The sequence below is a fragment of the Labeo rohita genome, chromosome 6 (genome assembly GCF_022985175.1).
Source record: "Labeo rohita strain BAU-BD-2019 chromosome 6, IGBB_LRoh.1.0, whole genome shotgun sequence".
Classification (NCBI taxonomy): domain Eukaryota; kingdom Metazoa; phylum Chordata; class Actinopteri; order Cypriniformes; family Cyprinidae; genus Labeo; species Labeo rohita.
In genome coordinates, this window is record NC_066874.1 from 25,209,270 (window position 1) to 25,234,994 (window position 25,725).

The window sequence follows — 25,725 nt, forward strand, 5'->3', positions numbered from 1 at the left end:
TTTGTATTCTCACCTGTCCAATGTATGAGTGGAGTAAGGCTGGGTAGAAAAGCGGAGGTAGCACTCACGGTAGAACCACACGGTAAGAGGGTTCCAGTCTGTGACCAGGAACCACTGTCTTACATCAAACTTAGTGTCATGCACGAGGAGAGGCCACTCCAAGTACTTCTGCACCACCCACTTACTGTCCTTCATGATGCCATGGTCTCCATCAACTAAACTCAATATCTCATCCAGCTTGTTCATGCACATTATACCTACAACAGTAAAGTCACATTAAATTGAATAGTTTTGATGTATTTTAAACCACTTTCCTTCATTTTTTACAACCTCACCTCTGCCTCGTGACTTGGCCCCAGGTTTAATGATCCAGATGTTGCAGAGTCCATCAGTCTCCATCTGAGGGCAAACATGACGCATCTGCTCCAGCATGCATTTACAACGCTCCACATAATCTTCACAGCCCTCTATTGTCAGTCCTTCACTGCAAAGGAAAAGAAAGAGCAAGAAAGCTTCACTACTATTCTACAGATTCTCTTAAAGGGACAGTTCACCCAAAAATGAATTACTTACCCTAATGTCGTTCCAAACCCGCAAGACTTTCGTTCATCTTTGGAACACAAATTAAGATATTTTTGATGGAATCCGAGAGCTTTCTGACCTGCATTGACTGCAAAGCAACTGAAAAATGTCAAGGTCCAGAAAGATAGTAAGGACATTGTTAAAACAGTCCAGTGCTTCAACCATAATTTTATAAAGTTATGAGAATACTTTTTGTGGGCAAAGAAAATTTTTCTCTTCCATGTCAGTCTTTGCCGCCATTCATGAGAATACCACGGCGCATACATGTGTTGCTGCTGATGCAGGAGTGTTCTAGTGTTCTGACGTAGAAAGTCCATCTCTCTTAGTCCATCGCTTCATAACATTACAGTTAAACCACTTATGTCACATGGACTATTTTAATGATGTCCTTACTACCTTTCTGGGCCTTGAACATTACAGTTGCATTGCCATCTATCCAGGGTCAAAAAGCACTGGGATTTCATTAAAAATATCTTAATTTGTGTTCTTAATTTGATGCACGAAGATCTTACGGGTTGTTTTTTTCATGATATATTAAGTACACTATAAATAATACTAATAAAAAAATCATACTCACTGAATAACTAAATAATAATTCTGGAGAAACACCTTCCACTGTTGCTCTGAGAGGGTAGGGGTTGTTCCCAAAGTGCTGTCTATGTCACAGTGTTCTAAACTGTTTAGATACTCCTGACATACATGCAATGCATTGTCAATTATAGAAGTTCCAACCCTCTGATTGGCATGCTGTTTACGTGACTTGCTCAGACCTACAAAGGAGGGAAGATATGTGAATATGTTTAAATTCTAATGTGGATATGTGTGTGTTACTGTGTGTCATACCATGAGATTTAGCATTATGCACCTCTCCAGTTCTCTCCCACTCTAAATCCCCTCCATACTTCTCCAAAACATACAAGAGTAGACTTGTGCATGCAGTCCGTCTAAAGTCCTCTGTTAAGAAACAGAACAAAATTAAAGCTGCAAGCAGTGCTGAAAAGGCTTTAGGAAAACAGTGAGCAATACGCATTTAAAGTGGCAAATACGCCCTTTAACGAAAACTCAAGATCTTTGCAATTTAAAATCTTAAAGTCTTTTAGATTAGACTGACCAAATATAATGTTAATGTCATTAAATCTTTAGGAGGAGTTTGTTAGAGTGTCAAACGTGCCATTTCCTGTTGTCAGCAGGTGGCACTATGACTATAACTGAATTTGGGTATGGGCATGTGTTTGGGTATGTGCAGGACTCTTATCAAACATGTGAAGTTTGAGACAGATCAGACATTGTATGTCTGAATTATAACAACTTCCTGTTTCATTGCAAAACAATGAAGTTTGTCAGGCTGCCACGGACATGCCCTTCAACGAAAACTCAAGATCTTCGCAATTTAGGGTCACAAAGGGCTTTAGATTTATTGTTGATCTGTTTAAATCTCTAGGAGAAGTTTGTTTAAATACAACGTTTAAAAATGGCAGAAAACTTGCACAAGAAAATTCAAAATAACAGACTTCCTGTTGGGTTTTGGACTTTGTACAAACAGACTTTTCTGTAGGTATTGATGTGTTACATGTGTCTTCCGAATTTGTTACATGTACGTGAAACAGAGCTCAAGAGGCACTTCGTTGAAATTTTATAGGTGGCAGCAATTTTGGAGAAGGAGAAGAACCTGAGCAATTCCAATAGGGTCCTCACACCATCGGTGCTCAGGCCCTAATAAATTTCTTGCAGAGGATCAAATCTGCTAACAGAAATATTGCAGGTTCCATTCAAGGACAGGGCAACCCATAAACAGTTACAGAGAATATATGTTACAGTTGTGGCTGAGAGCAACACATTTAACACCAGGCTGCTCAAGGGAGACGGTGCAGTTCATGTGGTGTAAATCACTCCGGGGCAAAATAATCATCTGTTAAATCAAAGGAAAACAAGTAGCCAATAGAGGACAACAAAGATTAAGAATACTGACCAATAAAAGCATGTTTATCATCCTCCGCCCCCAGTCTGTAGCAGCGTGGGAAGAATGTATCAGGATCTGCTGCATCAAACCACTGGAGATTTCGCAAACTCATACACAAACCAACCTGAAAAGGGAATGACAAAAAAATTTTATATCCACCTTTTTCCTCAACGTGGAAGCAAGCCTATGGGTGAGCCTTCCGGTTCATTATCCGCTATAGGGAAATAGCGAGAAGAACAACAACTTGGAGTAAATGGTAAAATTGTTAGCACTACAAATCAGTGTCATAATTAAGATAATACATTAAAATAATATGGTGAGACACACCATTTTATAATATCAAGCAGCAAAATGAGCTGTTTTGTACAGATAAAAATAGCTGGATATGGAAGCCACACCCATATAATTTACATATAGCCACGCCCACCTTTACAGGAAGAAAAAAATGGATAGAAGAAATTTAGTATCAAAAGCTTCAATTGTCAAATTTGTGATAAACCTTGGTGGTAAAAGATCCCGCCCTTGCGTAATGATTGGTCATCTGGTCTTTACGTAAAGACCGACAGTCAATCGAATCCCTCCTTGTTGTCCAGTAGAAATATGGCGTCTCATTGCGAACCAACCGTGACTAGGGATTCAGAATAAGAATCAGAGACTGTCCACTCTTGACAAATCACATTCAATAAACTAGCTACTATAGCAACTATCATTGAAATGGAATTCTGCAGTTTCTAAACATACCATTAGGTTGTACAGATCATCTGCTTCTTCTTCCCTGTCTCCCTCCTCTCCTAAGTCTGCATTAAGAAACAGAGAAGGTGGTGTGACAGTAGCCAAGAGAGAGATAGAGTGATCTACGTTGCTGACATCAGTTTGTTGGAATGAGTGGTGTCAGGTTAGCTACTTGAACTATTATATTGAGCTTTAGATTACAGTGGGTCATTAACTAAACAGTTACAGAGGATGCTCCAAGCATAGCATTTACAGTATACTTCACACACACAAATTTGGGGTTGGTAAGATTTGTAAATGTTTTCAAAAGAAATGTCTCTTGCTTACCAAAGCTGCATTTCTTTGATTAACAATATTGTAAAAACGACCAAATATTATTATAATTTAAATTAACTGTTTTCTATTTGAATATATTTTAAAATATAATTTATTCCTGTGATGGCAAGCTGAATTTTCAGCAGCCATGACTCCAGTCTCCAGTCTCATGATTCTTCAGAAATCATACTAATATGCTGATTTGGTGCTCAAGAAACATTTCTTATTCTTTTTATCAATATTAAAAATAATTAGCTAAATAAAAGTAGCAACTTCTTTTTTAAAAAAAATAAAAAATCTATAGCAATATAATTACTTCCAGGGGGTAGAAACAGGAGTCCTAAGTGTATGGCTGATTGGCAAAAGGCTGCCAGATCTGTCAGATATAACTAAGTTCTGGGTACAATTTTGTCCCCTGAGTATAGCTAAGTAAACCCGCACACACACAGAAACCGACCAGCCTTATCATGTGTCTAGCAGAGTGATGGACGGGGTCTCATCTTAGTTCTGTCAGATACTCTCACCATCATCATCACTGCTGTCACCCTCATCTGTGGCTTCTGTTTCAAGATCATGTCGACGGGGCCGTGGAACAGAGGGCCGTGGTAGTCGCCGCTCCACCCATCCTCTTGCACGTAGGCCTGCACGAATTACAGGATATGGACCATGCACAGAGAACACTTTCTTTTCCTAGAGAAGAATCAACAAAATAAACAGTGAATGTCCATTGAGATCTCAATGTCATCATTATTATTTATTATTAGTTCTTCAATGCACTATTTCTACTATGATGAATTAGGATTTTAAAAGCCTAACCTTTATTGCCTTGTCCACTAGAGTCTTAGCTGTCTTTAGTCTGTCTCCGTTAATCATAGGCAGATTTACATAATTACAGCGAGTTCTTCCTTCCAAGGGTGGCACTGTGACACACAGCACATAGAAATGCTTTACAAAAATGCTGACATAAATAAATAAATAAATAAATAAATAACACGGATGATTCTTATTTGAGGTCTAGGTTAGTAATAGTAGGTTATTAATATCAGTATTTCTGTATATAAAATCACTGTGCCTATAAGAGTGCCTCACTGATACACACTACTGTTCATGTTTAAGGTTTTTTAGGGGTTCAAGTGTGTAGCGCTGAAACTGTATTGTGATTAGTAGAACACCGAGACTAGAGACTTGAAAGAGACTTGAAACTTGGAGGGATGATAGTACTTCCATTGTCTACAATGTTGCCAAGGCGTGCCCCAATCGGCCTGACAGGGGAGTTACAGCGATCAAAAGTACAAAATCGCTCATAACTACTAAATGGTTTGTGTCTTGCAAAATTTTCGGGTATTTAGCATTTTTTGAAAAACCTACTTTTGCAATAAACAATCCCGATTGGAACCAAACCAGTGCAGGAAGATTCTCTGGAGAGTGAATGTCAATAATTATCAAAAAAAGTTGAACTTCCGACCCTCCGTCGCAAAAGGATGCCAAAACATTCGAAAGGGGCAGGGCCGCTTTTAGTAAAATGGCTGTAACTTCTGAACGGAATGAGATACCTTTGCCAAACTCACAACGTGCATGTAAGAGTCACATGAAAAAAGTTGTGAGGCTTGGCCACTTGGTGACACTATAAGAGAGAAAAAACATAAAAAAGGCCATAGCTATGCACCTGTTTGTCCTAACCGCATGAAATCATTACGCACAGCCTTGGTCCAAAGTGCCACAAGACATTTGCGTATCTCCAAAAACATGGCCGCCATAGGCCAATGAACTTTGAGCACCTTTTAGACAAGCTTAATGGATGACTACTGCTTTCATTCAAACGGTTTGTTAAATGACTGAGAAAATGTAAAAAAAAAAAAAAAAACACTTTTGCGAACTAGTCCTAGGTTTTTCACTTAATCTGGAAAAAAACACTGCAGTGCAATTCTCTGGACTCTCTAATTCAAAAATGCTGGCACTATAACAGTCATAAAGTTAAAAAACATCAGATTTCTATGGTAAATGACCAGGATTTGCCAAAAATGCTTTTTTAATCTTTGGTTTTGATGGTTGCAGGCTTACTACATAATGTGTAATTTTTTTTTTCGTATGTACTTAAATGTTTTAAAGCGCTTGAACCCTGGTATTCACTGCTTGCAGCTATATTTTTTAGTGTTTTTGAAAATACTCACCAAGGCTACATTTAATTGATCAAAAAATTGTGACTGCAATATTGTGAAATAGAAAAAAACTCTTCTATATTATATATATATTTCAGATTCTTAGATGAGCAGAAAATTAAAAGAACAGCATTTATTTGAAACCGTAATCTTTTGTAACATTATAAATGTCTTTGTCCTCACTTGCTGAATTATTAATTTCTTTCCAAAAAAAAAAAAAAAAAAAAAAATCCTGCTGATCCTTTTATCTTTGCTGATAAAACTTTTACTTTTAGCTTGTAAGGTCTGCTTGTGTTTATGTCAGGTAACATCATAGGTGGAAAAAAGAATGAAAACGTGTCAAATGTGTGTATATACTGTACCTTGCATATGTTGGTGCATGTTTGAGTTAACTCTCACATCACTCACAAAATGGATCAGACTTTCTCTTTCTAACCTAAAGGCCAAAGTAAGATGAATTTAATGCACATTGTTCACTCTTGTTAACTCACACACGAATGCATATTAAACTGGACAGGTGACAGCTCTCGGTTACAATGATAACCATGAGGAGTGAAAGCCACACGTAGGCTACAATGCATCAATAGTTGAACACTATAATTTGTGACTGCTTGGAAACGACCTTACACAGAAGCTCATGCTCGGATTCAAACAAACTATTCTATGCACATTCCTGAGTATTGATTAAATACAAAATCACATCACAATGTTTAATTTAAAACATATTTCACTGGTTTATTGATCCACTTGACATTATAAAACTTAAAAAATAACAAAAACACATGGAGCTCCGCAAGCCAGTTCACCATACTGATCTTGAGAATCGCTGGGCAAACTCACCTGGATGCGACGTTCACCTCTGGATCTCGCACCCGCCAGACCGTCTGTTGAAATCGATAAGGTCACCGGTGCGCCCAGCCAGCCCGGTAGAGCTGCGGAGAAACGCTCTTTCAGCACATGCGCACTGCACACATTCCAGCTCCAGCGTGCTGTTTACATCACCCTTAACAACTGTTTCCTGGAAACGGATGACGCCGTGCTGCAACCCAGCCGGAAAGCGCAATGCTACAGTTGTACACTGAGAAATTTCATATCCAATATTTAGATCATGTTTATGGGGCTTTTATGAAGTATTGAATTAGCACCCCTATTATCATACTCATTAAAGACCAGTAGTCTTATCACGCGCATTAGCGCTAAATATAGACTGTTTCAGAAATGTCAGGGGGGTTGAGTACAACAGCCTCATTATATACCAATCTCCCCACAGTAATAACAATTAGCTAACATTAATGCGCTAATGATATTTTGTCTATTAAAAGTATCATATTCGCTTTGAAAGGCATTTAAATTATTTAATGTTCCATAACAGATTGACTCATGTCAGATTCATATCAGTTGTCATGTCTACGTGATCTTTTAGCTTGGCCAAAAAGAACACAATAACATGCACATCACTATTTAGGCTATCAAATACATGATTAAACTGCTCTATAGACACTGCGTGGACTGCTTCTAAAATATTTATGTTTATTTGTGAACACCTGTCCTTGGAACAGTTAGTCTATGACTGCCTGTATAGGAAAATCCACTAGATGGCAATGTATGCTGTGACTTAAATAAATGTTATGACTCAGGATTACGAGTTGGATGATCTTAGTTTACACAAGTGTGAAACACGAATTTACATCACCACGGTGTCCTTACATATATTTCCTACGGCAAGCAGAGAAAATAAGATTTTTTTACAATTATTTTTATTTATTTATTGAATAAATAAGCCTAATAAATTATTTTACGATTTAACCGAAATAAATTTAAGCGAGCAGCCTTGATAATGACGTTTATCCTCTGTTCACTAATGTGTGGCGTTGAAAGTAGTTTAATTACTAAATCATGATTTTCTTTAATACCTCGCCGTGTCATTATAAGACATGACCTTATGTAAACTTCACTTGAGATGCTGTTCGCATGATTTTCTTTCTCATGAATTGTACAACCCCTATAAACTATTTCTGGCACTTTCCTGTATAGGTGCAAAACCGCATCAATCGAATTACAGCTTCAGCAACAGTCTCATTTGCAGCTCTCTGATTGGCTGAACGGCATATGATGCTGCCACAGTCAGTACCTCTTTCCAAGTCCTGGAGAGCCTAACAACAGCATTAAAGTATAGACAGGGCGAATGCGCGTGCATATGTCATTGTTAGTTTGAGAAGGGATTAAGTACTTCATGTCTAACCGTGTATGCATCAAGTGATCTGGAGTTTCTCAACAGGAACTGCGAATCTGATCCGCGTTGCTGTATTCGTTCTGTGGACGCTGCAATCGACGCACCTTTAAAGCGGAGTTAACCATGCCTGCTGAAAACAGCGACCAGGAGAGCATGCTGAGCTATCAGGTAGTTAAAACGATGCGTGATTTGTGTTTACTGCATGAGCTGATAAGTCTGTTTATTTGGTTTTTCCTCCAGTAACTTAGAATAGGACATCTGCTGTATGACTGTAATGTGCCATATTATGTCATAAATCACCATCTACATAAGACTGGCTTTTAATTTTACAATTCTTGAATGGTATACAAACACATCCGGGCGCCCCATTAGTGCAGGGATCAATAGTACTGTGTGTTCCCTCTCGCCCCCATTGCCACAAAATATCTTATCGACGCTGCACTTTCAGTCTATAATTGCATCCCGTTAAAAGCGGACCGTTCCCGTTTCTTCCATGTCTGCGACTCAAACATATTACTATGCTTTATTACCTTAAATTGTGGTGCGCTTGTGGATGTGTATTATTGCGGTGTTACAGGCACGTGTAGCAGCAGCTCGCATCATTCGTTTATTACCCGCGTCACTGACTGTGTGCTTGCCGGTACAGCAGTGTCTTGTCAAGGCTGATGGGCGTTCTTGCACAGGGATCCGCACTGTCGTTTTGTAATGGGTTTAGTATGGAAGCGCAAGACAGAAATAGCACATAATGTATAATTTACTATCCATTACACCAGTGGCGTAACGCCTTGGGAATGAAAGCTTTTAGCATTTTGTGGTGTTGTATCAATAGTATTATTGTGCAAAATATGGCTTCCTTTGGGGAGCGCGTACTGTCAGTGTACCCCGTTACCCTCAAATGACCTTGACGCCATCCTCTCTTACAGAGGGTCCGTCTTTAAACTGCGCTATCGGTGCGGTTTTCAGCGCCAGAGTAAACGCTGATTGCAACAGTGAAATGCTCGTAGCTTGTCATTTGACATGTTAGGAGGAAACCTGACTCCTGGCTGTTTGAGTAACTACTGCTTCCTGTCATTAAGGTTATGAAAAGATTAATGCACCCAATAATAATAATTAATCTTCTACTCACCCTCTTGTCGTTCCAAACTTGTCTTGACTTATATCTGTGGGTACACAGAAAGGAAAAATTATAAATAACAGACTAGTCACTCTTATTTGAACTAGCAGGGATTTTCAAGTTAACTTGAGCCTTACAGGAACAGTTTACCAAGGCAATACGTTTTTCTTCATCTGAGCAGATTTGGAGAAATTCTATCAGCATTGTGTTACTTGTTTAGCATTACGTCCTCTGCAGTGAATGGGTGCCGTCAGAATGAGAGTTCAAACAGCTAAAAAAAACATTGCAATAATCCACAAATAATATAATGTACAGATAATATAAAGATATTGTACTGATTCCGTTGCCTTTCAAGATGTTCATGTATTACTTTCTTCAGTCGTAAAGAAATTGTGTTTTTTGAGGAAAGCATTCTGTGATTTCTATGGTGCCCATGAGGGTAAACTTCCAAAATGCAGATTAAGTGCAGCTTGAAAGAGCTCTAAATGATCCCAGCTGAGGAATAAAGGTGTTATCTACCAAAACGATCTGCCATTTTCTTAAAAATAATAATAATAATAATTATATACTGTTTAACCTCAAATGCTTGCCTTGTCTAGCTCTGCCATGCGCATTCATACTCTGTGCAGTCCCGTTCAACACAGTTAAGGTAGGTTGAAAATCTCCCATCTCATTTTCACCCCAACTTCAAAACCATCCTACATCGCTGTTTTACCTTTTTTTGTATACATTTTTATTTGACCAACTGTTTCACTAGGTAAGACCCTTATTCCTCGGCTGGGATCATTTAGAGCCCTTTGCAGCTGCATGCATTTTGGAAGTTCAAATTCGCGGGCACCATAGAAGTCCACTATATGGAGCTAATTAGTTAATGTACATTTTTAGCATGTATTTACTAATGCATCATTAAAATCACGTTGTTCGTTAACATTAGTTGTGATCTAACATGAACAAACAATGAACAACTGTATTTTTCATTAATTAACATTAACAACATTTAATAAACGATTAATAAATGCTGTAATAAATGTATTGTTCATTGTTCGTTCATGTTAGTTAATAGCTTAACTAATGTCAACAAATGACACTTTAATGTAAATTGTTACCGACGTTTCTAACTTCAAACCATTGCTTCAAGCTTAAATACAAGTCTTCTATCCATAATATTGCTTTCTATAGTAAAAAAATTGTCTCATCTGAATCAGGAGAGAACTATACACTGATCACTACAAGCGAAAACAGACCAAAACAAATATGAATTTTGATGTGAGAGGACAACTGAATGGATTTCTTCACTGGAAGTGTTATTATGAATTATGGAAAGTTAAAGTTAATATGCCTTAATTATTTATTTCGCAAGACTATAGCTGATGGACTAGATTTGTGTCGATTTTTTGTGATTACTGTGATGTTTTTATCAACTGTTTGGAATCTCATTCTGACGGCACCCATTCATTGCACAAGATTCATTGGTGAGCAAGTGAAATGCTAAATTTCTCCAAAACTGTTCCAATGAAGAAATAAACTACTCATATCTTGACATGGACATTATTTCGCAGATTTTCATTCTTGGGTGATCTCTTCCTGTAAAGCTAAAAAAATGTGGAAAACTGTCATGAAAGTCATCCATATATTTGAAATCATCTAAATCCATACAATGGCTTTGTGAGAGTCACAAACAGACTGAACAGTCATTATTCACTGATTATTTTCCACTCGAGTGGGTTGTTAACAACTACTGTACAGCTGGATCATTGAGTAAACTGGAGAACCAGATCAATCCACTTCATGAACAAGTCATTCAATGGATAAACTGATTCAAAAGAACATTTGTTCTTGAATTGGGCATTGCTGCTTCTCTCATGAATGCACCAAGGGACGTTATAGTGATAGTGAAGATTCTAAGAGAATAATGACTTAAAATCCAAAAGACTTGGAATATATTGTACAGTAGCACTCAAGTCATATGCATTATTTTGACAGGATTTTCATTTTTGGGTGAATTATACTGTTCATAAAATCTGCTTGACAGACTCACTATCTAAAAATAAACAGTGACATTATGAGAATTAAATAGAGTTTAGGTACATATATGAGAAAACGTTATCATCCAGTGGATAGTGACTGTGGAGAGAAAGGACATGTGTAAAGCCTCTCTTTGTCAGGGAAACCGATCAATAGTTTTTCCATTTGTGGAGAATGTGTGTTTATTCAGACACTCAGTAGAGAGAGAAAATGTGAGGGAACCATTCAGAACTGTCTGCCTCTTTTTCAACACGTCTCAGCTCAATATGTCCATTACATTAATGGCGCCTGAAACTTTTCATTTCAAGTTCAACCCAGATTTCATTTTATACCCTGGTTGTTTTTCTAAATACAGTCTCTCTATCTAGTATGATCCTGAGAGGTTTATTTAATACATTTACAAGACCATTCTGATCAATGATTAATCATTAAGTGTTTTAAAACAGATTTTTTTGTGTTGAACACTGATAAGCTAAATTACTAAAAAGGTCCTCATCATTTATGATGAAACTACAGAATATAATCAGTGCCCATTTTGTAAAAATAACTTATTGAACTATATTGTTCACCTGTGAAAAAAAAATGTTTTAGAATGTATATTCATATCTCGTTCTTTTATGCTCTGGCTTAGAGACTCATTACCAATAATGTGCTTCATTAAATTCCTTTAACATCTCTATTTTTCTTATTTGGTTACTTGATTTTGACTGTAATTTTGAAACAGGTTTCAGAGAGCATGAATAGTTACATAAGGCACTCTGCCCACATCCATTCAAAATAGTTAACCAATAAAAGGTAGTCTTTGTGCAGGGTTATTATGTTTAATTAATAACATGAATGCATAATAATAATTTCACCTTCTTTAATTGCAGTATATAGTGACACCACAATGGCATTCGTCTTTTTAATGTAATTATAGTATATCAGAATAGAATATATAATAATATAAGTTGCATAATAAGAATAATAACATCTTTAATATGGATATGTATAGACTAAATTGTAAGATTCAAACTTCCAGGAGCATAATAAAGGCCACGTTCACACAGCAGCAGAATACGTTTGTCAGTACCGTATTTGAGTCCTTAATACGGTTGTGTTCACACACAGTACGGTTGTAACGAAGCGGAGATGAGACGAGGATCTATGTGCAGGAGTTTATTGAACATCCAAGGAAAACAACAAATTATCCAGAACGGGGAACCCTTAGAATCCAGGCAAGAACAGGGAGCAACCATCACAGACATTAAACAACTGACAAAATACAGGGGAAAGACAAGGACTATTTATACACAGGGTGAGGTAATGATCTAATTGGTAACCGGGGTAACTGATGAGGGAGTGGGTGTGGTTCAATGAAGATCCATGGCAACAAACAAGGGAACAGAGGTACAGGGAAGCAGGGAACAATAAGACACAAAAACTACAAAATAAAAGTCCTTAAACACGAATACAGAAGACAAAGACCAGGCACATGACATAACCCCCCCCCTCAAAAGAGTGGCTTCCAGACGCTCCAAACAGAAATACCAGTCCAGGAAGGGGGAGGAGCTCAGGCAGAACTGGGGAAGGGATGGAGGGCCAGGTCCATGTAAGGGGAGATAAACAAGGGACTGAAGCAGAGCAAGAGGCCAGGGTGGAGTCGGCCAGATGGGAGGAGCTGAGGACCACCAGATCATGAGAGAAGACCTCCACGGCGGAGCAGGCGGTACCCAGCAGGGCGGAGCAGGAGGCTCAGGAGCCCTCCAGGGCGGAGCCGGAGGCAGAGCAGGTGGCACTAGAGCCCTCCAGGGTGGAGCCGGAGGCAGAGCAGGCGGCGCTAGAGCCCTCCAGGGCGGAGCCGGAGGCAGAACAGGTGGCACTAGAGCCCTCCAGGGCGGAGCCGGAGGCAGAACAGACGGCGCTACAGCCCTCCAGGTCGGAGCCGGAGGCAGAGCCAGCGACACTAGAGCCCCCAAGGGCAGAGCCGGAGGCACAACAGCCCTCCCAGGCGGAACAGGAGGCGGAACAGGAGGCGGAGCAGGAGGCGGAGCAGGAGGCGGAGCAGCCCTGCGGGGCGGAACAGGAATCTGCATCACGCTCTGGGACCTGGGGAGAGCAGGGACAGAGGAGGCAGACAGAATAGAGGGAGAAGGCGCAGCAGCCCTCCAGGGCGGAACAGGAGGCGGAGCAACCCTCCGGGCGGAACAGGAGGCGGAGCAGCCCTCCGGGGCGGAACAGGAGGCGGAGCAGCCCTCCGGGCGGAACAGGAGGCGGAGCAGCCCTCCGGGCGGAACAGGAGGCGGAGCAGCCCTCCGGGGCGGAACAGGAGGCTGCGTCATCGACTGGGACCTGGGGAGAACAGTGACAGAGGATGTAGACAGGGAAAAGGGAGAAGCAGAGAGTTTGGTGGTTAACGCCCCCTCCGTAAGAGGTTCTACGGCTGGCGCCGACACCTCTGGAGGCATTGGCGCAGCTTCTCCGACGGGGAAGGCCTCTGGAGCAGACTTGAGACCAGACGGGGCCTCTGGGGCAGACTTGAGACCAGACGAGAGCTCTGGTGCAGGCTTGTGATCAGACGAGAGCTCAGAGGCTGACCTGTGAACAGGCGTGACCTCAGGAGCACAGTGTGTAGCCCACACACACCACATGGCCACTGCCATTAAGGGAAGAGCAGCAGCGATAACGTCACTTGGCTTGTGAAGATCTGCTGTAACGTGGCTTGACTCGGGAACAACATGGCTTGACTCGGGAACAACATGGCTTGACTCGGGAACAACATGGCTTGACTCGGGAACAACATGGCTTGACTCGGGAACAACATGGCTTGACTCGGGAACAACATGGCTTGACTCGGGAACAACATGGCTTGACTCGGGAACAACATGGCTTGACTCGGGAACAACATTGACTTGGCTTGACTCGTGGGGAACAGCTGCTGTAGCTTGACTCGGCCCTGTAGCTTGACTTGAATCAGGGGTAGCTGCCGCAACAAGAGGGAGCGCCATCTTAGCTGTCCGTACAGCCATTAGGGGTGAGTCCAACACGTGGGTCATCATGTGGCGTGACTTGGAGACAGCGACCATCTTGTGGACTGGCTTTGGCGTGGCGGCCATCTTTGCGACAGGCTCTGGCGTGGCGGCCATCTTTGCGACAGGCTCTGGCGTGGCGGCCATCTTTGCGACAGGCTCTGGCGTGGCGGCCATCTTTGCGACAGGCTCTGGCGTGGCGGCCATCTTTGCGACAGGCTCTGGCGTGGCGGCCATCTTTGCGACTGGCTCTGGCGTGGCGGCCATCTTTGCGACTGGCTCTGGCGTGGCGGCCATCTTTGCGACTGGCTCTGGCGTGGCGGCCATCTTTGCGACAGGCTCTGGCGTGGCGGCCATCTTTGCGACAGGCTCTGGCGTGGCGGCCATCTTTGCGACGTGGCTCTGGCGTGGCGGCCATCTTTGCGACAGGCTCTGGCGTGGCGGCCATCTTGTGCAGTGGGTCTGGGCTGGCGGCCATCTTGCAAGGAGACTCAGGAGTGGCGACCATGCTGTGAATTACCCTTTCTACTTCCTTAACAGAAAAAGGGATTCACAGAACAGCAAAACAAAGTCTATATACTGTGACAGGGTCCAGCTGGGGTCCTCATCCGGTAAGTTTAAACTAACCTCTGGATCGAGTCCACTCCAGAAACAGTCCTTTATTTTGGTGTCATCTCCAGGCACTAGCTGGCTGTAATAAAGGAACTCCTCCACATAATATTCGATCGGTCGGCCGTTTTGAAAAATTGAGCAAAGAGTGCTCAGAGGGTCGCGATAAACTCCTGCTAGATCCATAGTTGGTCAGTTGTTCTGTAACGAAGCGGAGATGAGACGAGGATCTATGTGCAGGAGTTTATCGAACATCCAAGGAAAACAACAAATTATCCAGAACGGGGAACCCTTAGAATCCAGGCAAGAACAGGGAGCAACCATCACAGACATTAAACAACTGACAAAATACAGGGGAAAGACAAGGACTATTTATACACAGGGTGAGGTAATGATCTAATTGGTAACCGGGGTAACTGATGAGGGAGTGGGTGTGGTTCAATGAAGATCCATGGCAACAAACAAGGGAACAGAGGTACAGGGAAGCAGGGAACAATAAGACACAAAAACTACAAAATAAAAGTCCTTAAACACGAATACAGAAGACAAAGACCAGGCACATGACAACGGTTATTTACGGGTGTGACAACCGTATTCTATACCGAACTCACACCCGTAAATTTTCAGAACTCACAACTGCATTCTTGGAACACACACTGTGTGAACAGAACAGGACTGAACAACTAGTTGTCTGTCAGGTCATTCAGTACTAGAGAGCTACCGTGTGCTGCATGCTTTCATGTGTGGTTTCGGTAATTTACAGTGACGGAGAAATGAGCTATGTGTCATCTGAAAGTTTTATATCCAGTGTCCACCGGAGTGTTCTGCACGCGGCTTAAATGCTTCGATATCCACTCAAATTTAAAAGCTGCTCTCGATTAATGTTGATCTGATGGGTTAACTCGTGGCTCGACTGAACTTTTGTCGTTTCAGAAAGTGCTAAGACTTTCAGTTTTATGGACGTTGCCATCTTTGATATTACTTTGGTCACTGTTGCTATGGTTACTCGTTGCACGTTCATACAGACAGTATTCGAAAAGCGACTGTAAGATGCCGTGTGAACGGGATATTTCGAAACTCACATCTGTAAGTAAATGCGGTTGTCAATCCCAAAAACTGACAGTGTGAATGTGGCCATAATTTTCTCTGCAACTGGTGAATGCTTATGTATTGTGCCTTAAAAAAATGTTTTTCAACAAAAACCTTATAAAAAATTAAAAGTAATCGATAGCATACACTCTACCCAGTACCCTCTACGGAAAAACAACATAAAAGCATTCACTTCAGAGCTGAAATGATTTTATGGTTTGTGCATGCACACATGTGTGTGTTTGTGTGTGTGTGGGTGTGTACATATGTCACTGTATCTGCTCAGGCAGACGAGAGCATCTGGAAGTGGCAGTGGTAGTGGTCTGTGTCAAGATTACTAACATAACTGTCAAAGCAATGTGCTAGAGACCGGGAAAGAAAGAGGAGGAAGGGCAAGAAAATGGCCCATGTGACCTTTGAAGGCAAAAGGGCAGTATTTATGTTCTGGCAGACAAACTGACACTTGGTAGTGACCTCCATCTAAATTATTTATTAATGTTACCATTTCTTCCTCAGAGTAAAAAATTGAAACATTGGTAATTGTGAGATGAAGTAAGAAATAAAAAATTAACAAATGAAGTAGGCTATACAGTCACATTGTGAAAAGTAAAAGATAAATACTGTTCAAATGTTTGTCATTGGCTGCACAGACGAGCACAGAACACTAACAGAACACTTAGTCCCAAGCCTCAGAGGAGACAAGAGAGTATTTATTTATTTACTGTATAGTATAATCTAATTAATACATGCAATTTCTTTCCCAGATGTTTACCTTCACAGGCATAACTGACTGTTTTTGCAACTCCTGTGTGTTTTTAACATACACTTGTGTATATTTGACAGTTTAAGTGCAATAAGACTAAACAGAACTTAGTTTAGTACTCACATGCCGTGTGACAGCCGCTTTTTGTGCGTGTGCTTTGGATATGTGTGCTCAGAAAACCAAGTTTAAACTGATGTGGCTTTAAAACGCATGATTTCAGCATGATAGACATGATAATCAAAACCAAACAGATGTTTTTTAGCAGAGTATCTGAGTTATGAGCTGTAAAGCACAGCCCTATTCTGGAGAAAGGGGCGGGGAGCAGCAGCTCATTTGCATTTAAATAGACATGTACAAAAACAGCGTACTTCTACTTCCATTCAAAACAGTAATTTTCATTTTCATTTCAGAATTGCCAGATATAAAGTCACAATTCTGAGATATAAACTTGCAACTGCAAGAAAAAAAGTCAGAATTGTGAGATAAAAAGTCACAATTGCGAGTTATAAAATCAGAATTGTGTGTTATAAACTCACAATTGTGAGTTTTAAAGTTGGAATTGCGACTTTATGTCTTGCAATTGCAACTTTATTTCTCAGAATTGCGAGATTCTGACTTTTTAAACTTGTAATTGCGAGTTAATATCTCAAAATTCTGACATTATAACTCACAATTTTGACTTTATATCTTGCAATTCTGGCTTTATAACTCGCAATTGCAGGTTTTTTCTCAGAATTGCCAGATACAAAGTCGCAATTCTGACTTTATAACTTGCAATTGTGACTTTTTATCTCACAATTCTGACTTTTTTTCTTGCAGTTGCAAGTTTATATCTTAGAATTGCAAGTTTATATCTCACAATTCTGAGAAATAAAGTTGCATTTAAGAGAAATAAAGTTGTATTTGATATCTGTGAGCAATAAAGTCAGAATTCTGAGAAAAAAAGTAACAATTATGAGAAATTCATTTCTGACTTTCCATCTTACAATTGTGATTTCATAACTCACAAATGCAAATAAGAAAGTAACAATTAAGAAAAATAATTTCGCAGTTAAGGTTTCCATACACTCTTAGAAATAAAGGTGCTTCAAGTGATGCCATAGAAGAACCATTTTTGGTTCCACAAAGAACCATTCAGTCTTGCTTACCTTTTTATAATCTGAAGAACCTTATTTGCCACAAAAAAGAAAGGTTGTTCAGATGTTAAAGGTTCTTTATGGAAGCATGTAAACAAAAAAGGTTCTTCTATGGCATCGTGAAGCACCTTTATTTTTAAGAGCGCACAGTGTAGCCTTATCTTGCGTGTATGTGTGTTTGATCAGGGACTGTGCAAGTGTTGCCTGGTAATAAGGAGAGGTAAGAAGAAGCCTAAGTGGAAAGTGGAAAGTCTCCCTTTGTGAGTGACACACACAGATACTGTACACACAAACGAGTACCTAAGTGACACAGGAGCAGTCTAGTCAGCTCAAGTGTTTTGTTATTATTTTAATTAGGCTATGTGTTCATGTCAGACCAATAAAGGGAGAAAGACAAGGAGAGATTGAGAGGGAAGGAGTAGGAAAAAAGTTGCATAAAGCAGATGATGAAAAATTCATCAACATATTCACATGATTAGCTCTATCTCTGTTTTCTCCTTCCCCCTGGGTAAGTGTTATAATGACAATAACCACTCAAATGATCCGTGACTAGGAATGATATAATGTAGGGCTGTCTTGTGTTTAAGACTGTCAGTTAATGGTTACATAAACTACATAAAACAAGTAATTGTTCATAAACCAACAATTTAATAAGTGAGGTTTATAGCTTATCCAGTCAACTTTAAATATATTTCTACTAAACAATCAGACAAATGTCTCAGGCAGTTGTATTTTGTCATTTTGAGTGCTCTACCAAAAATAGTCCACCCTTTTTGAGGTCATTATTCTAAAAATCACACTGTGAGCACTAATCTATACAATGACGTCTGTATTCTGGAAGTCCTACTGTCGTGCAGTCTGGGAACAAATATCCTTATTAACTAATAAACAGCACTTAAGGGCTCTTTAACTAATGGGTCCCCCTTTGCAAAATACCATTTTCTTGTATTCACTTGTATGCACTCAAGAGAAAGCATGAGTGTATGAAATGGATCCATTTCATTGAAAACCTCAAAACATAAATGTAATAATTCAAAAACGTAAGGTATAATTAGTAATTTTGCTTTGCAGCCATATAACATCTAATACATGGAAATGCAAGCTAAAAACACAATGAAATCACAGTCGGTGGTCTTACGATTAGGGAAACTAAGAAACTTGGCATCATCTTAAGGAATTGTTCTTAAGCCCAAAATAATTGTAGTTCTGGTGGACCTTGATAAGATGCCTGTACCATAATTATATGTTAGAGGGATGTTGGAAACAAGGCGGATGCTATTATAGTGGAAAGCTACTGGTGCTTTTGTTGTAACAAACAATGTAATGCATGACCTCAATGCTGAAATGACTGCCAATCAATACCTCACCGATCAAATGTACACATAAGCCTCAAGCAAAAAAAAAAAAAAAAAAAAAAAAACAGCAGAGCATCTACAGTGAATGTAGATCATTTTAAAGCCATGGGTTCATTTAATGAAGCTTTTTTGAATCTGTTATTATTGTACTGCACTGTTAAGTCTGTGAGAATATTTTTCACCTTCCGTTTGGTTGTATTTTTGATGCAGGAGATGTTCAACAGGGTTTATATGAATTATAGGCTTGTGTTCCTGCAGAAGAAAGCCGTGAAAACACACTGATGAATCATCTTTGTCATGGAAAGATAGCAGGATCCCAGTGGGATATCTCTCTCAAACACACACACACACACACACACACACACACACAAACAAATGTAAAGACGGAAGTGAAGAATATCAAGCCTAATAAATATCACTGTTTGGAGGTAGTGGGCTACAGTACCTTTATTAACAGGCAACCATAAAATCAGGTAAGATGTTATACGCAACTCTGATATGATTAATGTACTAATTGTGCAATTGTGGATCCGTTTTGCATACATCTATAACTGAACTATCCCAGGATCATGAAATATTCATCTACATGTACTATATTGTGTGTAGTAGGTTTGCAGGTTCAAGGAGTTTGTGTGCTAAATAAAATATGTATGGTCTAAAGAAAAAAAATGGTTTTATTTTATGGTGCCTCTTTGACTTATCTCAATTAGAGATTAAGTAGACGGGCCAAAAAAATCTAATTTTCCTTAATCTTTCGATTAAGATCTTTTTATGATGAGTCCTGTGACGTGCTGTGAAAATCTAATAACTTTCAGAAATTAAACTAATCAGCAAAAGCCTACATGTGTCTGAAACTGTAAAATGACAAATGATGACTATGCAAATGATAATAATAATAACATGACAAATGTTTCCTTTTCTGTATTTATTTCCTTATGGAAATAAAGTGTTAAAAAAGTGTTAAAAATGATTTGACTTGATAAGAAAGCATCCACTGTTTAGAACAACACAGTAAATGTCAGTTTATTATTCATGCCCAGCATCTTTAATAACTCATAAGTCTGTCTTTCCCTAAAAAACATTCATCATCTGAGACAGGACCCTCATTTGAAATGCAGTTGAAATCTGAATTCATTGTACGTATGTTGAGGTGTTTGTTTATAACCTATATAACCTTAATGTAAAATTACCATGAAACAGGCTAATAAATAGTAAACAATATCTGAAATATGTGTAAACGGAAGGTTTCTGTAAGTAATTGGTTGAAGGGATAAAATAAGAGTCATTAGCTCATTATAAAAGATATAAACAGTGCTGCTAGTAAGACTATGGTACTGTATGTGCTTATTTACACTCTCATTTGAACAAGTAAACATGTGTCTTATAGAGGCCTGATGAGGAAGCTGTGGTGGACCATGGTGGCACCAGCTCAGTTTTGAATATCCATTATGAGAAAGAAGAGCTAGAGGGTTAGTATGCACCACAGCACTTACTCAGTCATTCATGTGATACAGCCAACAGCTCAATACAGTCATATTAACTGGAAAATCACATTCAATCTCCCCATCTATCTTTTCCCTCAGGACACAGGACTCTGTTTGTGGGAGTGCGGATGCCCATGGGCAGACAGTCTCATCGTCACCACCGGCCACACAGTTCCAAACACCGCAGGAGAGCTGAGAGGATGCGGGCTGGGAGCGTAGCTCAAGAAGACATAAACACAGAAAGTACCACAACATCGCACGGTGAGTAACAAGCAGTAACGAGTCAAGCAAAACGCTTGCAGGTTCATTCAGAGGAAGCCGAATCTGGAGAATTTTAGGGAACTATATGACAATGGCAGAAGCTTCGTTTTGTGCTCAGTGACATTTTTGTTTTGAATTTAATGTTAGTTTTTGGATGATTGTCCTGGTGGAAGATCCAACCACGGCCGATTAGAAGATTTCTAACAATGGCAGTCAGGTTTTGATTTTTTTATTTGTTGGTATTTAATAAAATCCACAATGCTTTGAATCTTTGAACAAGATATCTAGAACCTCCGGCAGAAAAAGAGGCTCACAACATTAAAGATTCGAGGCTGCTTTAAATGTTAATGAGCTCTGCTCGCCCCGCCTCTCTCTTCTATCTGTGGAGTGACGAGCCTGTTTACTTTAGCCACATTTAGCCGCGAAACTTGCTAACTAGCACGTTATTAGAAAAGGCGATTGCAAAGATTCATAAAAGACCCTTATACTCACTTCTGCTGAAAGTGAAGCTGGATCACGAATGATTTGTGCGAACATAGACGCATTTATGTAGATCGGGAGGCGCATTCCCTTCACAAGCAAATGTAATCTACTGCATCTTCAGCGGCTCAGATGTCGGGAATAAATGATGACCACTATGTTCATTATTACATCCAGAAACACAACACCTCAATCGCTCAATCGGAGATATTCTTGTCTAAATTTACATCCTTGCTCCTGCATCGAAACAAAGAGGGCGGACTGTTGTAAGCTGGGTCTGAGGTAAGACGCTCCTGTCAATCAACTATTGTGGGAGCGATAAAAAGGGGATATTATTTTTACAGATTAATTAAAAACCACTGCATGGATTTTTATCATTGTACAGTAGATTTGTAGATACACTGCCAACACACATTAATGTTCAAACAGCATGAAAAAGTGAAGTTTGCATCCAATGACCCCTTTAACTATACACATGAGGTCTTTAGTGTTTGCTGCTAAAAAGCTCTTTTTTTACTTTTTATCTTATCATAGAAGCCAGTCCCGTTTGAAGATCCAGTCGTGTCTAGCAAATGAATATGCTAGAGATTGTTTTTGGATGAGAGTGTTTTCTTTTTTGTGATTGCTTCTTGAAACCCTCCCAAACAACATGTGGTAATAGGTGCTGTTTGATAAATTAAAGGTTTTCTGACCCTGAGACTCAACTAATTTCTGCAGTTCCCCAGCTGTGATCCTTGGAGAGTCTTTGGCCACTCAAACTATCCTCCTCACATTGCGTTAAGACAATATAAACACACATCCTGTTCCTGGTAACATTTTCGGTTGATTGGGAATTCTTAATTATTGCCCTGATGGTGGAAATGAGAATTTTTAATGCTTTAGCTCTTTTCTTACATACACTTACTAATGTGTGAAGCTCAACAGTATTGTTGTCAGGACTCCACCTGCCCCGTCTGCATCATCACCATCATCGGCCACACCTGCACGTTCCCGCTCACCAGAGTTCTGATTGCCACCACCTGTTCACTCCCTGCTATAAATACAGCTCACTTTCACCCAGTCACTGTCCGATCTACTTGTTCCCTGCCGGACTCTATCATCTGCCCTTGTCCTCCTGTTCCTGTTCCAACCTGCCCGTTACCTGAGAGACTCTATTCGCCTTCAGTTAAGCCTTGTTTTGTGTTGTGCCTTTTGTCTCTCAGCCCCTTTAAAAATTGTTTGTTATTTTGCGTTTTTCATTTCCAAAGTTCCTTTGAACAGGGTTTTGTCGTACTTTTACCTGTCTGTTTATTAAATACCCCTCAACCCTAATCTGTCCATCTCTCTGTAATTGACAATTGTTCTGCACATCAGAACTATATTGTTTTGTTTTACTCATTATAATGGATGATTAAGGGAATTTGGCCTTTGTCTTCCCTCACATGTACATTACCAGTCAAAAGTTTTTGAACAGTAAAATTGGTATTGTTTTTTTAAAGAAGTCTCTTCTGCTCAACAAGCCTACAGCAAAAAGCGGTAATATTGTGAAATATTTTTACTATTTAAAATAACTGCTTTCTATTTGAATATATTTTAAAATGTAATGTATTCCTGTGATCAAATATTTAGCATCATTACTCCAGTCTTCAGTGACACATCTTTCAGAAATCATTTTAATATGCTGATTTTATTATTAGTATAATTTTTTAACAATATTTAAAATAGTTTCCTATTTTAAAAATACATTTTTTTTCAGGATTCTTTGATGAACAGTAAGGAGAGGGAGAGAAATTATAGAAATTAATACTTTTATTTAGCAAGCATGCTTTAAATTGATCAAAAGTGATGATAAAGACAAAATATTTCTATTCCAGATAAATGCTGTTCTTCTGAACTTTCTATTCATCAAAGAAACCTGAAAAAATCTACTCAGCTGTTTTCAAGAGCTTTGGTATCAGATGTAAAATGACTACTACTTTACTAATTTGACTATCTGGAATGTGCAAATACAAACAAGCATAGTGATACAAATAGTGACAAGTACTAAATACTGTTTTAATACTATTGGACATTACTCTTGCATATATAAATGTATGTTGATTATATGTTCTCTCCTCCAAAACAGTCTCTCAAAGGTAATAATAAAAACATAAACTCAGATTTATGATAACAAACACTGAAAATTGCTTGGATGAGACTTTTGTTTACTGTGCATGCTTCCTCTGCTTCCTCTCTCACTGTGAAAATGAATTTTCTCTGTCTTTCATTCTTCCTATCTCTCTTTCTCAGATACTCCATCCCAGAGGGTTCAGTTTATTCTGGGCACTGAAGAGGATGAGGAGCATGCAGCACATGACCTCTTCACAGAACTTGACGAAATCTGTGTTAAAGACGGCAAAGATGCAGAATGGAAGGAAACTGCTAGGTATATTCAGTGCCATAATGTTACTCGGGGGGGTTTGAATCTTTTTGAGGCCAAATATAATCATTGCTGTCAAAAATGCAGCTGTATTTTCATGCAAAGACTCAATTGTTTTTATATTTTAACAGTGTTTTTTTTCCTAAACATTTTAACAGACCCCTTGTGGCCTCCTGGAGGCTCCCAGACCCTAGTTTAAACACTTTGTTATCAAACAACCCTCTGTTGCCTTTGTTCTTTTTTACTTCCCAGGTGGTTAAAATTTGAGGAGGATGTGGAAGATGGAGGGGAAAGGTGGAGTAAGCCATACGTAGCTACACTCTCTCTCCATAGTTTGTTTGAGCTACGGAGCTGCATCATTAATGGAACTGTCCTGTTGGACATAAAGGCCAGCTGCATTGAGGAAATTGCAGGTCAGTCAGAAATCAATGCGTATGGCACTCTACATGTTTATCTGCAAAAGGACAAATTTTAACATTAAAAAACGACTTTCTGTATCAGATTCTGAAAATGTCAGTGTATAAAGTGCTTGCTGAACATGAATCTAGCTTAACACTCTGATCACGATCATGAGGTCAGGCTCTCAATCACGAGCCTGACCTCATTTTGTATTTATTCATTCAGTGCGTGCCTCTACTGGGGAATAGTACAGCGGTGTGGCAAGGGTGTGTTTGGATCCTGCAGTTTATTAGGCCCACCTGTAACCTCACACATTCTGCAATCTCACACTCCCACTCGTGTTGGTGATAGACGCATGCAAACACTCTTACCGAACACCCATGGATACTTGGTTTGAGAAACAAACAGCACAGCTCTCGGGAGCACGTCACCGAAACGTTTAGATTAAAAGGACTACCTTTTTGGAAAAAAAACTAATTATTGCAATTCTGTTTTGTGGTCACTAGTGGCACAATTTTGCATATGTAATATATATGGCGTATGAGGACTTTACAGAGCATGTACACTACCAGTCAAAAGTTTTTGAACAGTACTGTTTTTAATGTTTTTGAAGAAGTCTCTTCTGCTCACCAAGTCTGCATTTATTTAATCCAATGTACAGTAAAAAATGTGAAATCATTTTACTATTTACAATAACTACTTTCTATTTGAAAATATTTGAAAATGTAATTTATTTCTCTGATTTCAAAGTTGAATTTTTAGCATCATTACTCTAGTTGCATGATCCTTCAGAAATCATTCTAATATTCTGATTTGCTGCTTGGAAAACATTTATTATGTTAAAAAACAGCTGAGTAGAATTTTTTCAGGTTTCTTTGATGAATAGAAAGTTCAGAAGAATAGAATTCTTTTGTAACATTATGAATGTCTTTGTCGTCACTTTTGATCAATTTAAAGGATCCTTGCTAAATAAAAGCATTCATTTCTATAATTTCTTTCCCAAAAAATCAAAGAATCCTGAAAAAAATGTACTCGGCTGTTTTAAATATTGATAATAATAATAATAATAAAAAATGTTTCTTGAACAGCAAATCAGCATATTATTAGAATGATTTCTGAAGGATCATGTGACACTGAAGACTGGAGTAATGATGCTAAAAAAGTAGCTTTGATCACAGGAATAAATTACATTTTAAAATGTATTCAAACAGAAAGCAGTTATTTTAAATAGTAAAAATATTTCACAATATTACTGATGTTGCTGTATTTGGATCAAATAAATGCAGGCTTGGTGAGCAGAAGAATCTTACTGTTTTGACTGGTAGTGTAAATAGGAAAACAAAGCCAAAACACACATATGTTAGGCCATTTAGAAATCCCAGGCCAGGACATTTCCAGGAAAAACAGGACATATGGTCACCCTACACCCTATGCTGGTTACAACCCTGCATCTTTGTATACATAATTCATGCCATTTGTGCTTAACAACTCAAATACTTTGTTCAATTTTAAATACTATAGTACTGATCAATGACTATTAGCCATTGAAGTCTAATAGACTCACAATGTAACCTGTGTCTCAATGAGGCTTTACTGTTATGATCTGTGTTGCAGCAGTGGTAA

The 25,725-nt window shown here is 39.2% G+C and overlaps 2 protein-coding genes across 2 annotated transcripts in view; one reads left to right on the forward strand and one right to left on the reverse strand.

The window, feature by feature from the left end:
• ttll3 (tubulin tyrosine ligase-like family, member 3) overlaps positions 1 to 25,725 on the reverse strand; it is a 38,393-nt gene that overhangs the window by 3,982 nt on the left and 8,686 nt on the right. Inside the window, exons 3-14 of the mRNA XM_051113030.1 lie at positions 9,108 to 9,141; positions 6,589 to 6,680; positions 6,111 to 6,184; positions 4,406 to 4,509; positions 4,114 to 4,279; positions 3,284 to 3,339; positions 3,042 to 3,170; positions 2,552 to 2,666; positions 1,426 to 1,536; positions 1,160 to 1,352; positions 336 to 484; positions 14 to 257 (exon numbers count right to left, since the gene is read on the reverse strand). Of these exons, the coding sequence (XP_050968987.1) occupies positions 14 to 257; positions 336 to 484; positions 1,160 to 1,352; positions 1,426 to 1,536; positions 2,552 to 2,666; positions 3,042 to 3,170; positions 3,284 to 3,339; positions 4,114 to 4,279; positions 4,406 to 4,509; positions 6,111 to 6,129 (1,286 nt within the window). The 5' untranslated portion in view covers positions 6,130 to 6,184; positions 6,589 to 6,680; positions 9,108 to 9,141. The remainder of the gene's footprint in view (positions 1 to 13; positions 258 to 335; positions 485 to 1,159; positions 1,353 to 1,425; positions 1,537 to 2,551; positions 2,667 to 3,041; positions 3,171 to 3,283; positions 3,340 to 4,113; positions 4,280 to 4,405; positions 4,510 to 6,110; positions 6,185 to 6,588; positions 6,681 to 9,107; positions 9,142 to 25,725) is intronic.
• The window catches only part of slc4a8 (solute carrier family 4 member 8), a 34,811-nt gene continuing 16,928 nt past the window's right edge, over positions 7,843 to 25,725 (forward strand). Inside the window, exons 1-5 of the mRNA XM_051113023.1 lie at positions 7,843 to 8,149; positions 20,468 to 20,549; positions 20,664 to 20,825; positions 23,574 to 23,709; positions 23,956 to 24,116. Coding sequence (XP_050968980.1) covers positions 8,105 to 8,149; positions 20,468 to 20,549; positions 20,664 to 20,825; positions 23,574 to 23,709; positions 23,956 to 24,116 — 586 coding nt within the window. The 5' untranslated portion in view covers positions 7,843 to 8,104. The remainder of the gene's footprint in view (positions 8,150 to 20,467; positions 20,550 to 20,663; positions 20,826 to 23,573; positions 23,710 to 23,955; positions 24,117 to 25,725) is intronic.